This window comes from Paramormyrops kingsleyae, chromosome 17, assembly GCF_048594095.1.
Source record: "Paramormyrops kingsleyae isolate MSU_618 chromosome 17, PKINGS_0.4, whole genome shotgun sequence".
In the NCBI taxonomy this organism is placed as follows: Eukaryota; Metazoa; Chordata; class Actinopteri; order Osteoglossiformes; family Mormyridae; genus Paramormyrops; species Paramormyrops kingsleyae.
This window is the reverse complement of record NC_132813.1, coordinates 7,631,673-7,649,163: the sequence shown is the minus strand read 5'-3', so window position 1 is coordinate 7,649,163 and position 17,491 is coordinate 7,631,673. Positions and strand designations below refer to the sequence as shown.

At 41.2% G+C, this 17,491-nt stretch overlaps 1 protein-coding gene across 1 annotated transcript; it reads left to right on the top strand.

The window, feature by feature from the left end:
* Positions 1 to 6,153: 6,153 nt before the first annotated feature.
* Positions 6,154 to 17,179, top strand: gucy2f (guanylate cyclase 2F, retinal). The gene is made up of 19 exons (XM_023801102.2): positions 6,154 to 6,988; positions 8,353 to 8,654; positions 9,394 to 9,748; positions 10,503 to 10,587; positions 10,863 to 11,000; positions 11,129 to 11,234; positions 11,310 to 11,390; positions 12,189 to 12,365; positions 12,646 to 12,802; positions 13,116 to 13,265; positions 13,656 to 13,804; positions 13,900 to 14,063; positions 14,225 to 14,417; positions 14,521 to 14,695; positions 15,343 to 15,441; positions 15,822 to 15,916; positions 16,016 to 16,101; positions 16,768 to 16,861; positions 17,094 to 17,179. The coding sequence occupies exons 1-18, from the start codon at positions 6,247 to 6,249 to the stop codon at positions 16,838 to 16,840; spliced, it is 3,327 nt and encodes a 1,108-aa protein (XP_023656870.2). The 5' UTR covers positions 6,154 to 6,246; the 3' UTR covers positions 16,841 to 16,861; positions 17,094 to 17,179.
* The last annotated feature ends 312 nt before the right edge of the window (positions 17,180 to 17,491 follow it).

Genomic DNA, 17,491 nt, shown 5'->3' with positions numbered 1-17,491 from the left:
ACAGATACGCCGTTAAATGCGCCATTTGAAATCCAGCGTGCTTTTTACCTGAGAATTTACATGAAAAATTAATAAAACCCAAATCCCTCTCGAATAGTAGTTAGAACAGTCGCATTTGTATGTTAAACACACAAGTATATTGTTGCTAAAGTAAGACGTTCATATGATTTAGAGAAAAATATCACTGATTATTCCGACTTTTAAAATTCCATTCCTTGTATACGTATTCTTCGTGGACTAACTGAAGGAAATGCTTCAATTGACAAAAAACACAAGTTTAAAGAGATGTGAACAAATAGAATACAATTCTTCACACATTTAAAATACCGCGGTATTTTACCGATATTTCTTTCTGTTGTCACGTACTTAAAGCAATTGATAGATCAATATGATTAACAGGTACAAAAATCTTCGTCGATAAAATGCTGCAGGCCCCTAATTAAAATACAAACGTCATGTGACGAAAACATACCGAAAGAATATGGACAGTTGGTTATTTTAATGTGTAATTCAGGATAACTATTTGTAAAATAGCCTACGACTCAAAAATGTGTATTATTTAAACTAGCTAAAAATATACTCTAGTATAATAAAGATATTATCAGTATGAACAATTAATATTCGTTAGTAGCTTCAATTGTATTACAAAGGTGCAGTACAGTTATAAATACCAGCAGATACATGTTCTTCACTTGAGAAATAACCTGTATGCCTAATATCCTCATTATCACACCAAGTAATACATAACATTAATGTATTAAATAATGAAAAGTCCTTTTTGACTCATAGAAAAACAAGTTATGGGGGAGCACGAATCAAAATTCCAGAAACAGAAAATACCGTTCTCTTTATATATATATATATAAAAAGTGTTTTCTGTTTCTTTTTAAAGTGGAATCATATAAATTTTAAATCATGTTAAGTTGTTAATCATTGGTCTAGGAATGAAGAGCTTGACTGATGGATGATATTTAGTGTGAATGCGTTGTTCAGTGATGAGATACTCTTGCCAAATGGCTATTGCAGTTTTGGAGTCGTTATTGCAATCACCAAACGTAAAGATAACTCTATGCTGAAAGTTTCCAATTACTGACTTTATATTGTGCTTGGTAATCCCTGGTTAACCTGCATATTATTACTGGTGATAACTTCACTCGTCACTTTGCAGAGGACAGAAAAGTATATAGCCTATTCTAATGCATGTGAAAACTACTGCATGCAACAAATAACAACATTTGTGTCTCTGTAAATAACACATGACATTTCTGTTCTGTGGTTGTGGAACACTTGTTGCTTTTTTGTATGCAACCTAAAAAGTACTTAAGTCCTAATCACCAAAACACCACCACTTAACATATATTATAACTATATAATAGATAGCATTGCAGTGAGGGAGCTCTATATAAAAACGGGACTACAACATGGATCAAGGATCACCCCAAGAAAACCTTGGAAAAGTAGCTCTGAAAAATGGAAGGATGGTTGGATGAGTGGATGGATGGATGACATTTTAAGATTACAGAGTATAATTTGATTAATTGCACCATACAGCTTTTGGCTGTGCAGGCTGATTAACATATTCTCAAATCAGACAGAAGGCGGATGAAAAAATAAATTTATTTGTGTTATGGAGGAACCTCTAGTCTTTCGTTACAAGGGGGAGGGGGGAGACGAGAGAGACACAGAAGAGAAAGACAACTTTCTGGGGGAAAGCTTTATTCTTAGGGCTGGGGCTGTAAAGGTGCGCCAGTGTCCCCTCAGGGTAAAGGGGACGGGGAGGGGGGGGGGGGGGTAATTTGGAGACTCTTGAATCTTGCTGGACCACAGAGATTCATTTCAGGGCTTCATTCCATCCCAGAATCCCCTCCACTGTCTTACAGACACATACTGTCATGCAATAATTAATACATATAATCACAATTAATTATTCGATTGCAGCATGAAAAGAATATCATTTGGCGTAATTGCTATCAGCTGTTGCTACATTGTTCCCTGCCTTGCGCCCGTTGCCACTGGGATAGGGTCCGGACCCCCTACGACCCTGAATGGGAAAAGCAGCTACAAAAGTTGGATGGATGGATAGGAATTGTAAATGAATGTGGGCCTATATACTCATCATTTTTAAAAAGAAAATTGTTTATGTATGCGATGCGGCATGGTTACTCAGCACTGGGACTTCTAAAATGCTAATGATTTAACAGCAAAGAAGAGTTAGAAATCCTACAGAAACTCCAGGGGCACAAATTTCAATGTTTTCACTGAAGTTGCGAATCCATAAGAAAGTTATTTCACGGCCATGTGGACTCGGCGAAAATGTGAATCTTGCAGGAAAAATGGTTAGACTTGGCAGGTCGGAGTTCTGCAGCAGTGAGAAGTGCATATTTTTCCTGGCACCGCCTGCGTCAAATCGTTCCAATTTCAGGTCAGGCTAAATGCACAGTGGTGCCGTGTTGGTCCAGGCAGCCATTTGTATCCCAAAATGCAGTGTCTCCTCCCTGCCAGGGGTGGTGCTGTCTAGGACAGAAATGTTCCAGTCCACAGGAGGGTCATTGCCAATGAGCAGTTCAGGAAACACAAGGTCTGCTCAGGCCACAGACCTCATTCCTAGAATCTAGGGATCTAGATTCTGGGAATATCTCTAGAAGAGCCCAGGATTAATGGATTCTGCTTCCATCAAATCATCAAAGGAAGCTAAATGCCATAATAGTGCTTATGCTTCCAATCCTACAAAATTCCAATAAAGAGAATAACTACAATGGCCATGCACAACAGCAAGAGTTATGGCATCAGGTCATAAAAAAATATAAATTAAATAGGGACGGGTTGGTTTAAAACTCATAAACAAGATCACTAATCTGTGACCCAGAGAAATATGCTTTCTCAGATGAGTAAGTCTTTAATAAGAAATGAAAATTTTCTTGGCAGCTGACTGTGTTACGTTACACTGTTAGTTATGCCGTATTACTGTTCTTTTCACTAGTAATATGGATAGGTAATAGTAATTTCTTACTCTAAAACAGCAGAAACAAATGAGGGAGTATGATGGAGAATTGTTAGGCAAAGTGAATTAACTTGATTTTACGTCTTTTACAAGATCATGCAACCCCAGTATTCGACTAATTGAAAAAAAAATGTTAAACCGAATTTTTTTTTATTGACATTATGCTTATTTGTATTCAATTTAGTTGACAATATTTAATATTTAAGTTTTTTTCTGAAATTAGGTGAGGAGCTTATGGTTCTCTTTTTAAAACATTTAACATATGTAACTAGACGCGTTTTTTTAAATCAATTTCTAAGCTGCAGGTGTACATTTCGCCGCTAGATGGAGACGTAAAGATTTAAATAACAATTTTTTATTATATGCGATAGGTATCGTGACACCTACGCTGCTTGTAGCAATAGCGGAGCCAAAAATCATAGCCGAGATCATAAAGTCAGGCGGGCCAGTCCTATAACAATTCACTTAGAGACAAAAATTACACTAGAGACTCAACTACATAGGCTATATTTTATCTATATTTAAATGACCCGTGGCTTTACTAAGACCAAATGAACAAAGAAAGAAAAATCTATTTGCCTCCCAGAAGCACGTTTCCTCCGATCTAACCGATTGAATTCCCCAGTAATGTGAAATGGTCATTGCTTATCCATAATTACTTATGAAGTTATCATTAACTATTATTCATGTATATAAAATCTTTATAGCCCTAAATGTGTGATCCAAAGTGATTGATATCTTTGATGTATTGCCACAGCCTGTATTTCCATGATAATTTATGGTTAATTATACAACATTTTACACGTTTTAACCGCTTACGTAGTAAATTCGTATTAAACCTATTCATTCGTGTAGTGTGGATATTCACTATCTCTGTAATTCCAAAATTGACTATGGAGGATGACGGTTTGGCATCCTGGTCCAGCGCTCACCATGAGACACCGCAGCGCTGCGTATCGGCCGCCGGCCGTGTCCAGGATCAACTGCGTCTTCCAATGCTTTGTGTGTTTGTCTGCTGAGGCCGCAATTTTGTCCTCTATTTCTGGCGCCAGTTCAAAGGTATCAAGGTGTAACGTTTAAGGAGCTCAACGGCTTAAAGGATATGGGTCAGCAGGAGATCTGAACCACGCATGAGCAATGCCCAGCGCTAATAATAATAATAATAATAATAATAATAAAACACCTGATGTATTGCGTTTCATGCTCACTGATTCAATAAAGGTACCTGCCCCTTAAAGTGGTCGGGCGATCAATAATCCGGAGCTATAGAAAAACGTTTCTCTTTTACTATGCAAAAACCAACTTTTTGATACCAATCAAAATAGCCTTACTGAAATTAAACGATCTATTTGTAATTATTTGCTGTTGTATACTGTTTTGTAGTCTTTTGAATGTTACCTGTTAACTTATTAAATGCTATAAAGAAGTAGCTGCGCATAGCAAGATGCATAACTCTCAAATAAATATATAGTTTTATATGTTTAATTTTCCAGTTGCATTTCCAAGTCGTGTCTTTTGAGGTTCATAACTAGGCCTCCTATTAGACCAAACGGTGGTCCTGTTACTGCACTAGCACCTAAGGCCATGTAACTTTAACACGTTTGTTTATCCTTAATATTCCTTGTTTATGGGCAATGAAAGACCTCTGCTTGAACCGCCTATGTAATTGCCTGAAATTGTTTTCTCATAACAAGGGAAAAAAACTGACGCGTGCAATTGTAGATGAACTCCAGGGACGTATCGGGGGGTAGCCGTTTAATTATTCCCACGCCGATTACCGTGCAATTCAATTAAACTCAGAGGCCCGTCACAATGATACAAACACATTAGTCCAATTACAGCCTCTTGCTTAGATGTGTTAATGTGCAGAGCTGTCGCCATGGTAAAAGTGCAGTTGTGCTCACTCTGTACATTTAGGTTGTGTAATTTTTAAATACGCCTGCATCCCATGCAGAAGCCAAACCCGTTTATAAAAATAGTCCTTACATAGCTTAATAATTAGTAGTACTTATAGTAGAATCTAGGTGATATTATTTCTGTGCATAATAACAGTCGACAAGTTAATTTTACATTATAAAGGGCATCTCTGAAAACCTAAAAGGTTAAATATGAATATAACATTGTAACCCGGGTTAGTATATTGTTGCATGTTTTAATTGATCTAGTTCCACGATCTTAATTAAATTCAGGATTCACTCAGCTTCCTGAACAAACGCATAAAAATACAATCACAACAGCAAAACCGGCATTTATTTTGAACAATTGAAATAAAACAACTAGCTTTAATTTTAAACATCAAAGTGTTTCTGAAACTCCGATGTCGAGTTGCAATCCTCTTAGAACAAGCACAGCAAACTGACAATGGATTATGTCTATGTGTAACTCTTACATGGTAGCTACAGGTTAGTTTGTAAAATCTTCGCTTCAAAAAATGTTACTTGTTCTGCCCCGAACATTTATTTCCGTCTGTTTATTGTGTGATTTATAAACAGACCTGGTTCTTACTTTATTATAATAGGTTAATGCGTTTATGCTAATATTGATTAAAATTCTGAGCTGACGTTTAAATATCGTACAGGTTTCAAAGGTAAAATCTAAAGAAAATATTTTTCTAACTTACTATTTCAAAATTAGTTCATCGTCATACAGGCGAAGGTACACAACCGTGCCCAGCGTGAACAGGAATAAGCAGCTCTCCAGAGTGCTGAAGGTGTCTGTCATCGCGGCATTAGGCACGCGACGCACATTTGCGTCCCTTTGGAAGGACCGATAAGAAGATGGATCGCTGTGTCCCGAAATGCAGCACTGAAGTTAAAATTTCTTTCATCCTGCTCGTTTTATTTTTTCTTTCACTTTGCACAGTTTAACTTAACTCTGTAGGCGACATACTGTACATGTATGTGTCTGTGGAAATGGACAGGTGAAAGTTTAACGTAAAAGCAGGAAAAGGGACAAAGGAGAGAGAAACGATCCGGCTTTTTGAGAAGATGAATTACACTAACCAATAAGAGCTACAAAGGGATGGTGAGTACCATATTTCTTCTTAAATATTTTTAAAACTAATACATTGTAGGCCTATACTTTTGTGAGAGTAACTTAAATATTATACCCCAGACTCAAATCAAAGTAGTTTTTGGTGAGAGAGTTGTGTCTGTATTTTAATTCTGACTCATTATATTTGTCCCGAATTACAAGGCTTTGTAGTTAACGTCAAATTCACGGCTTCCTTGGACCCAAGAAGGACAATGCAACAGACCCCCCTCAATTTCGGAGCCTTTCTATGGGATTTCTCCAATCATCCCTTTTGTCCCTATATCAGCGGAAGACACAGTTTAGTAACACTTCCATTCTGGAACTTTCTATGGCTGATGTTCGCTGTAATGATGTTTCCCTGCTGTGTCCAGTGTCAAGTCTTTAAAGTGGGCATCGTCGGGCCCTGGAACTGTGACCCCATCTATGCAAAAGCCCTACCGGGACTAGCAGCTCAGCTTGCAGTAAGCAGGGTAAAGAAAGACCTAAGCCTAGATTTAGGGTATGACCTTGACTCTGTGATTCTCCATGAGCCGTGCGAGACCGCAAAAGCGCTGACTGCGTTTGTACAGTACAACAGCGTCGTCCATGCGATCGCAGGGCCCACCAGCCCCGGCTATTGTGATGCGGCCGCACTTTTGGGTAAACACTGGAACAAGGCCATATTTTCTTGGGCTTGCATTAATTATGAGCTGGACCGGCTCCAAGTTTACCCGACGTTTGCTCGGACTTTACCGTCACCTACCCGGGTCCTTTTCGCCGTCCTGAAGCACTTCGGATGGGCCAACGTCGGAATCGTCTCAGCTGTGGACGACATGTGGGTGGACACCGCCAGTAAACTGGCCAGCTCTCTTAGAAGCCGGGGGCTTCCTGTTGGGATAGTGTCTGCAGTCGGAGACAACTCCACCGAGACCGAAATGGCCCTGAGGAAAATTCAAGCGGCCGGAGCGATCAAAGGTAAACTGCATGCGTTTCGTTCGCATTAACGTTAACTGCAGAACACTCAATAACTTAGTTTTGCTTTATGTTATGGAAATATTGTTTGCAAATAGGAATACATGTTCTGCAAAGTCATTTAAAAAACAACTTTCTTTGTTACTGGATAAACTTCTTGGTGTTTTGCGACACATTTTTACAGCACGCTCTACATTCCTTTCGATTTTTTTATGCTATAATAATAGAACGACAGTCAAGTAGCTTGTGATTAAGTGACAATATTACCAATTGCAGTAAATCCATCCACTTACTCAGTCCAGGGTCATTGAGACCAATTGTAATGTAGTGGTAAACAAATCCCACCTGTATCAAAATCTCTTGTGGTTTCTTGCATAGGTTTGTCTCCACTCCAGGGATCATAATAGTCAGCATGCAAGGGGGGGATTTTTAGTATCTCATGCTAAGCTAACAGGAGAGGCCTACTTCAAAGATGCTTTAGCAAATTAAAGCAGTAATAAAGGACAGATCTAACGTGGTGTATTAATTTTATTTCACTTTATGTGTCAGTACAGGGACACATTCTCCATTCAGTGCCACAATCACCCAATAAATACATTCCTTAATGCAGATTTGAGACTAGCATATATTCTGTATATTTCTGCTTATTGTCAATTTATTTGATATTTGTTTATATTCAGGTTTTAATGTTTTAGTGTTCATAGTCCTGCATTGTTCTCCTCAGTCCATTTAATAACACCCCCCCCCCCCCCAGATTATGTTTTTTCTCAACTGCTCTTTTACCTTTTTAGAGTTAATTGTTTTAAATAAAATTTCTGCCTTGTATAACTGTTTCTCCATTGCTCTTTTGAAAATGAACGCATTACATTACACAAACTTTGTAATTTTCTGTTAAATATTCAGCACTGAAGAGTTAATTAAGATTGTTTAGACAGCCTTGTTTATGTCAACGTGTGTATAAATTATTAGACATAAACGTCTCCATTCATCATCACCATGTAAGTTAAGCTCTCAGGGCCATTTGTGACTTTTGAAATATCAGTGTTATTACAGCATCAATGTCAAGTTTTAACTGTATATGTTTCTGTCTTCTCAAAGCTTAATATTTACATTTATTGACTTAGTGCCAAAGGTAAGAAGACAATAACAAACAGTCACAGCCTGCGTCTGCATTGCAGTTATTGTCATGCGCATCTGTGTCTGCATTGCAGTTATTGTCATGTGCATCTGCGTCTGCATTGCAGTCATTGTCATGCACATATGCGTCTGCATTGCAGTTATTGTCATGCGCATCTGCGTCTGCATTGCAGTTGTCATGTGCATCTGCATTGCAGTTGTTGTCATGTGCATCTGCGTCTGCATTGCAGTTGTTGTCATGTGCATGCACTCGGTGTTGATTGGCGGGGAGCTGCAGGCCTCGTTCTTGCTGAAGGCCCAGGAGATGGGTCTCACGAGGGGGAGGTACGTCTTTGTGCCGTACGACACCTTGCTGTACAGCCTCCCCTACAGCAACACCTCGTATGCGCCGCTGCAGAACAACACCAAGCTGCGTGAAGCCTACGACGCAGTGCTAACGGTCACTGTAGCGTCGGAGCTAATGTCCTTCAACGAGGCACTCCTGGTGGCCGGCCGCTTGGGCCAGGTCACCCTACCACAGCAGCCGCAGCAGGTGAGGGTGGCTTGTTCTTGAAATAATGTCCAACCACACCAGTAGAAAGATTTATCCATAAACATAAGTCTGACTCACCTTTGTCTTTGTCAATGCATCCAGATCCTGAAATTTGACCCTTCCATTATTTGTAGTTGTACCCTTATTCAGTGCCTGTTTCAGTGCTTGTTCCTCATCACTGCTTTTGTTACGCTCTACCATAAAAAAAAATCCCTGTTGCTTCCTACCATCCTCATGTCACAATGCTCTGATCACTATCCCACTAGAAGAAACCTTACACATACGTCATCCTAACAGATTACAGCCAGTTTACAAATGTCTGGCTTTTACGATCCGTGAGTCCTCTGTGACCTCCTGCCCACTCCTCTCCCAGCTCAGCCTTCTACTACAAAAATCATTTTTAAGACACAGTCAACAACTGAATGAATCCCCACGCATATTCTACCCTGCATTCATAAAGCAGCAATAAATCATTTTCCTAAAAGTTTTTATATGATCAGTTGATATCAAGTGTGTGTATAGTTCTTCTGTTTGGTTCTAGTAAATGGTTTCCAATGGTTCTAATTCAATTCAAACTGCATCTGTACAACATAAGATCAAGAAATAGTAGTTCAGTATGTGAAGAGTGTTGTCTCTGTCGACACACTCTTGACTATGGAGCTGCAAAGTGCAAAAGATACAGGAAATCACTCTTCTGGTTCCGTCCAGCCTGGTTGAATCACCTACGTTTACATTCCAGGTTTCCCCATTTTTCGGAACAATCTACAACAGTATTTACCTCATTGCCAAAGTCCTGCACAATGTCCGGAAAGCAGGGGAGTGGCTGTCCGGGACGAGCCTGGCCTTCTTCACTAGGAATATTACATTCATGGGCTTCAACCAGTACATTCAGATAGACAGCGATGGAGATGGGGTCACCGGCTACGTGGTCCTGGACACGGATGGGCAGAGCACTGAGCTCTACTCCACCTACCTGGTGGACCTGCGGGGAAACATGCTGACCTTTACTGGCAGAGCCATCAACTTCCCAGGAGGCTCCCCACCGTCTAAGGACTCCAGCTGCTGGTTTAACCCAGACACCATCTGCACAGCAGGTGAGAGCTTCAACCTCACTCTGAGCTCATGGGAGTTTCACTTACACAAAAATGTTCTGAGGGCAGAAGGAGAAATGATTGGTTCCGAGAGATAGCCAATCGGACTGTAGAGGAGATGGGTCCCAGAAAGTAGAGGAGGCGGGGCCAATGCATATGATTGGTTAGTCCCGCCTCCTCTAATTGCTTGGACCCACCTCCTTTACAAACTCTAACTCCACATAACACCTCATGGACATGCTTCTCATGTGCTAATCGTTAAATAGGCTACAGGAAGGGAAGGTGAGGATGTGAATGCGCATTTACAGAAAGGTGTCTTGTGGTCAGAAGAACGACATCGGTGTTGACTGTAATGTCCGAACAGCAGCATGATGGTATGATTGTAGTTACTTTACTCCACGGCCAAACCCACCCAAGTTACTTTACTTACACAGAGAAGAACATTACTCAATCACAATAGTTAAAAGATCTGCTTTGTAATTTCTAAATATATATGTTCAGGATTTAAACATTATCCATTTACTATTATAACCTCTTCATTATTGATTGCTGTATCACATGGGCCCTGTGACCCTGCAAAAGACAAGCAGGCATAGAGGATGGATGGATGGATGGATGGATGGAGTAATGCTTTTTCTCAGTCAAAATCATTGATGATCATGAGGGGATCAGATGGTAAATATTGTATTCCCATTGTCTTTATTGTCTCCTATTGTGTTCATCTACATGTGTTTCTGTCCCCTTTCCTGTCCCCAAGGTGTGGATATGACTTATGCCATTGTGGTCTCTGTGGCTGTCTTCATTCTCGCCATCGGCGGCATGGGCTTATCTTTATTTATAAGGTACTGTTACTTATTTGTGTTATATTTTGCAGTTTTCAAAACAATAGCCTTGCATTGGGGCAAAAAAAATAGAGAAGCGTATATTTAAACTACCGATATTACAAGTGAAAAATGACAAAAGAGCATGGATTCAAATGGAATTTCAAAAATTATATTTCCACTGTTCACTGTTGTGTAAAAGGTCAACAACCCCATTCCGATAGGCCAGAAGTGGCTGCTTGTGGCTGTAGTCGTTTTATTTTAATCCTGACATCTGTTGGATTGCATTATGACAGGAAACGAATACAGCAGATTCAGCTGGTGAAAGGGCCCAATCGAATCCTCCTGACAATAGAGGACCTTACCTTCATCAACCCCCAGCTCAGCAGCAAGGCAAGTGCTTCCATACGCCATAGACAGCAAGAAAACTCTTTGTCAGTCTCTAGTTTGCTATCAGATCTGTATGTTGATGATGTCAGATGTAAAATGGAGGTTAACTCCGCATGTCAACATTGTGAAATGCACTTTGTGTTTTATAGAAAGTAACACTAGAGGACCTGAGTGACTCAAAAAGTGTCATGGAGAGTATGAAGTCCGGGGACAGGTCTCATTCTGTACACAGCACGACAGCAGCAACTCACGAAACGACCAATGTCGCTGTGTATGAGGTATGTAGACCGTTCGTATAATTTGGTCACTAATATGTGTCAGGATATTAACTTTTTGTAATTTCAAATCCCCAGGGTGACTGGGTCTGGCTGAAAAAGTTTGAGGAGGGACAGTTCAAGGAAGTCAAGACAAGCACAACAAAGATCTTCAGAAAGGTATGTTCATATCAGCGTGCCGACATGTGGACAAGATAAAAGAAATTATATTGTAAAAGGACTGCGAAGGCATGCAGCTGCGATGATGGGATCTAGGTTAAACAGAAGATCCATTAGCCGTATCTGTCATGGTTCCGCTTGATGTTCTCATATGCCGAGATGATACTGGCCGCTTACACACTGCTAGAGACGTTCAGGAATGGTTTCATGAATGTCAGGAAGAATATCATAGAACCTTTATGAAAGACGCTAACACCAGATTGTCACATAGATTTCCACCTCATTTATTCTTCAAAGATCGGAAGGCTTTTCATTTTGAAGACTAAATCGCATTACATACAGTTCAGGACAATATTGCAAGGCAAAGGGTTGTCCTGCTCCAAATAGTACCTTTACTTTAATCCATCTATCCATTCATCTTCTAACCATGTGTCCAGGACAGGGGCACGGGGTCATATTACATTACTAGCTCATTGGAGTTTTATTTACACAAAGGAGGCGGGACCAGCCAATCATATGTCTTGGTCCTGCCTAATCTAGTTGCTTGGATCCACCTCCTCTACAATCTGATTGGTTATCTCTCTGAATCAATCATTTCTCCTTCTGCCCTCAGAACATTTTTGTATTAGTAAAACTCCCATGAGCCTCATGCTATATTGTTAGGGTTTTTCATAATTTTGCCCAACCCCTGTTATTCACATTCACACCTAATGTGTGCAAAATGTAAAGCTACAAAATATTGTCGATTCAGGTGGTTGACCAGCTAATGTTACTACCTAATATACCTTATTCTTCCAGATGAAGGATCTCCGCAATGAGAACGTTAACCCATTTCTGGGCTTCTTCGCGGACTGCAGCATGTTTGCCGTAGTGACAGAGCACTGTTCCCGCGGCAGTCTGCAGGACCTCCTTCGTAATGATGATGTCAAGCTGGACTGGATGTTCAAATCCTCTCTCCTCTTGGATCTCATTAAGGTTTGTTTCTTCCCTTTCCATTGAGTCTTTGATATCGACTGCATTCCATTCTTCAAAATAGACCCTGGACTGTACTTCTAAACTGATGGTCGGCCTTCTAATTCTAAATCAGTGTTTCCCAATCTGGTCCCGGACCCACAGACAGTTCATGGTGCCGGCTGGGAGGGAGCAAAAATGTGGACTGATTGTCAGGGAGCTGGGAGGGAGCAAAAACATGGTCCTTGAGGACTGGATTGGGAAAAACTCTTCTAAGTGATAGATATTGTTTTCTGATCATTAGGGCATGAAGTACCTGCACCACAGAGAGTTGGTCCATGGGAGGCTGAAATCGCGAAACTGTGTGGTGGACGGTCGTTTCGTGCTGAAAATTACAGACTATGGATATAATGAGCTCCTGGAGTCCCCAAAGGCCCCAAAGAAGGAGCCTGCAGCTGAAGGTACTAAAATCAAAGACAAGGTCACAAGCACCATGCCAACCAAACATTGACTTTGTTCCTTAATAATTATGTGCCATATTTTTACCATTGGGATTACATTTCAATTGGACAGATTTGTCATAGTTCCCTGAAGTTTTGGGACTTTAATAGCAAAGAAAAATATGCTACCCTGAGGAGTTATATCATTATTCAATATCTTGATCCTTTTTAAATACCGTGTATACCAAAGTGTCCAGATCTCATGCTTTAAACGCCGCCTTTGTAACAACGTAATACAACAAGTCATATGATGACAAGGGAATTTGTTCTTCAGATCTATTTTGGACCGCGCCGGAGCTCCTTAGAGACCTGGAAATGTCTCGGAAGGGGACGTACAAAGGGGACGTATATGCCTTTTCCATAATACTCCAGGAAGTTGTTGTTCGAGGAGCTCCTTACTGCATGTTGGGTCTGAGCCCCGAAGGTAAACCCTAAGGGTATATTTATTATTCTCTACAGACCTTTTGTGTTGCATCAGCGTGGTTACTGGTAGACACTATACTGTATATACTTAAATATATACATTACTCTAAAGGGATACAACAAAAACAGCTAACAAAATGTGGTGTGAAAAAGCTGGTAAAAAGGCTCATCAGTAAAAATGTATGCTATAGATTGGATTGAGGCAAAGTGTTCTTCAGAGTGTTCTTCGGAGTGTTCTTCGGAGTGTTCTTCGGAGTGTTCTTCAAAGTGTTTTTCAGAGTGTTTTTCAGAGTGTTCTTCCGAGTGTTCTTCAGAGTGTTCTTCAGAGTGTTCTTCCGAGTGTTCTTCAGAGTGTTCTTCAGAGTGTTCTTGGTGTCCCAACCCCTGTCAGAGATCATTAGGAAGGTGAAGAAACCACCCCCAATGTGTCGGCCGACCGTGTCCCCTGACCAGGCACCCCTAGAGTGCATCCAGTTGATGAAGCAGTGCTGGAGCGAGCAGCCTGACCGGAGGCCAGCATTTGAAGAAATATTCAACCAGGTGAATACCCCCAACCTGGGCCACACATGAGGCCCCCTAGTGGGTGTGGATTCTCACAGCTGAATGGCTCATTTTCATCTGATTGTATGTCCCAGTTCAAGATAATTAATAAGGGCAAGAAGACCAACATCATTGACTCTATGCTGCGCATGCTGGAGCAGTACTCCAGCAACCTAGAAGACTTAATCAGGGAGAGGACCGAGGAACTGGAGGTGGAGAAACATAGGACTGAGAAGCTTCTTGCTGAGATGCTACCACCGTGAGTTTGTCTCACAACACCCAGAAAGACATATTCCTTACTCTTATAGGAACTTCTATTATCTGTTTTAAGAGAAGACATTTTCCTACTTGGAGATAAAGGTGCAACCTTGGTGCAAAGAACCTATACATTGCATCTAAAGCCTGGATTTTCTGTTGAAGATCTGTTGCAGAAGCTTTGAAGACAGGGGGCACTGTGGAGCCTGAGTACTTTGACCAGGTCACCATTTACTTCAGCGACATTGTGGGCTTTACCACCATTTCCTCCCTCAGCGACCCGATTGAGGTGGTTGACCTCCTCAATGACTTATACACTCTATTTGATGCTGTGCTGTCCAACCATGACGTCTACAAGGCAAGCTGACCCATAGCGATGAGTGACAAACACTGGATGCATGTCTTATGGGCAGGGATTAATGTGATAGGAGGAAGGGTCACATAGGCTTTTCTTCTTCCAGGTGGAGACCATTGGCGATGCCTACATGGTGGCCTCAGGTCTGCCGAAGAAGAACGGCAACAAGCACGCAGCAGAGATCGCTAACATGTCCCTGAACATCCTGAGCTCTGTGGGCTCCTTTAAGATGCGCCACATGCCTGAGGTGCCCGTCAGGATACGCATTGGCATCCACTCAGGTGAGGCCAGCCCAGCCATCTCCACAGCACTGGATGATTGGGGCCCCCCGACAGGTAGCACTGAGGCTTGAAAACCCTCCATGGTCGTGATTAATAAGACTGGCAGCATTTGGTTGAATCCAGTGGGAAACAGGATTTGGAACTGACCAATAAAATCTAAGAGATCTGTTTGAATGGAGTCAGGGAACGGCAGAGTTTGGCAGCTCCATCACCTTAGACTTCCAAACCTCTCCTTCTCATCACTACCTGGCAGGATTTTACTGCTTCTGAGCAGTAGAATCCTCTAAGCAGCACTGGACTGGGTTAAGAACTGGCCCTGGACTTCTGCCCAGACAGGCTCACCACAGATACATGAAAATGTCTGGTGTCCAGTATGCCACATGACCAGCTCAGGCCTGTCTCCAAGCTCAACAGCGCCTCCAGTTTCCTCAACTGTTAACTTTTGTTTCTTAGTGTTTACAAGGACACACATCTTTTGTGTGTTTATAAGAGGAAGCTTTTGCTGTAGCAAATTGTGGCAGAAATCTTTGTTGATATCTTATCATCAGGACCTTCCCGGGACTTTTGGTCCCAATCCTTAACCAGAAGCCCTGTAGGTCCCACATGGTCAGCGAACGAATAAGTGACAAGTGTCTGTCGTTGTTCAGGTCCCTGCGTAGCTGGTGTGGTGGGCTTAACCATGCCTCGGTACTGCCTTTTCGGGGACACCGTGAACACTGCCTCTCGTATGGAATCCACCAGCTTGCGTGAGTCTCTGCCTCCCTTGAGTCACTACCATTAATTTTGACCAAATTCATGAAATCAGATCCCTCCCGAACTTTCGAACGAACGTTGATCCGAACAAAGGAGATTGTACACATAAATAATTATATTGTTGCTTGCAGTATTGAAATGTACCGTTTTTGATCCACATTGGCTAGAGTATTACTGTATTTACTATATATGTGTATCAGATTTATTTTTTGAATGTAACAAACTCACCTAATTCCTTGGACTAATCTGTAAAATAATATCATGTTGAAACATTATACTTTCCTTGCCAAAGTTTGTTTATATTATTGTTTTACAATAACGCATTACTGTAATATGATATCATTTGATTTTATGGTGTTATTTCCTGGTCTAGCTTACAGAATTCACGTAAATATAAGCACAGTGAATATTCTGCAAACTCTGAATGAGGGCTACAAGATAGAGCTCAGGGGAAAAACAGAGCTGAAGGTGAAAAATTCACATTTATCCCTTTCTTATGCTCAAATTTTCTGGATGAAATCAAATAACGTTCAGTATCTGACTGAGATGTTGTCTTTTTTTGTCTAGGGCAAAGGCATTGAAGAGACATACTGGCTTGTGGGAAAATCCAGCTTCTCAAAGCCACTGCCAAAACCACCAGAAATAAAACCAGGGTAAGACCTCCAAGGACTGACTGTGCCATAAGTAATGACTGTCTGCTCGAGTTACAGATATCATGTGGGCATCTAGACTTGCACTTATATACAAATATAAAATACGATGACAGTGCCAATGAGAGGCGGATAATTCAGGTCCAGAAAGTAGAAATCTGACCAGGTGAGTATTCTGTGACTGTGAGTCTTTATACTCAACTGGTTGGTTGAAACAAAATCTTGGTCTGGATTTTGACTTTCTGGACCTGAACAATCCACCTCCTGATGCCAGTAAACAGTAAAACATCTAAACAAAGAATTTACTACAGTACCGCTGGATTATATCTCAAAACAAGAATTGCTGATTTAAATTCAGTGTATACTAGTGGCCAAAGTTGTGGAAATGCTTACGATTTTTAGAGATTTCAGAACTTTGTTCAATTGTTGCTTCATTTGCTTGTTTAATCGTTCAATGTATATTTGTAAACATTCTTTGATTGTTTATAAACATTACTGCCAATATTCTTCCATCTCCATAAATAGTGCAGTATCACATGTTACAAATGATTTCGACAACAAAGTGGCTTAATGACATCATTGTTAGTCAACATTGCTGGAGGACGGTGGGGACCGTGGTCCTCTTTGAGGAGAGAGGACCTTGATGTCGCCTGTGCGTTCTGTCCGCAGGGAAAACAATCACGGCCTGCTGCCAGAGGATATAGCTAAGTACAAAGAAAGGAAAGCAGACCAAAAGCAGTGATGCTATGAGTGGGCAAAGACAGTGAGTTAGCCTTAGCATGCTGTGTTGTGTTGTGTGGGTATGTAGCTTACAGGTGTCGTGACGTGTGGAGATGGTGGTTCCACGGCTGGCTTTCACGGTGCTCTGAGCGCTGCGTTTCCACCCACGGGGGGGGGGAGCTTGTTTAGGTGTGAGACGCCCACCCTGGGGGAAATGGCAGAGGGGAGAACCTTCACCGATGACATGTGTCTCGTTCTGCACGTTTGCTCTGCAGGGACAACTGGCAGGAAATGGTGACAGAGGAAATCAAATCCCTGTTCCGGAAGGCCAACCGGCAAGTAGACAAGCCCAAAATTTGAGAGGGAGGAGCAGGGGGAAGGTGGAAAGCAGGAGGGCAGGTGACCACAGCATGTGAGAAGAGGACAGCTTACACAGAGCGCTTTAATAGGATTGGCTATTGGATCTTCTGTCTAATCATGTTGTAGCCTGCACTGCTAATACGGCAGGGTAATTATTTAAAAAATAAAACAACTGGGTCCTTTTAAATGTGATATAGGCAGAAAGCAAACATTTGTCCTTTTTAAGTTTACAAACTTGAGAAGTTTGTATATGTTCTTGTACAAAATTAGGTTCATTCGGCCACCATGTGGCCCATATTTTTAGTAAAAAAAA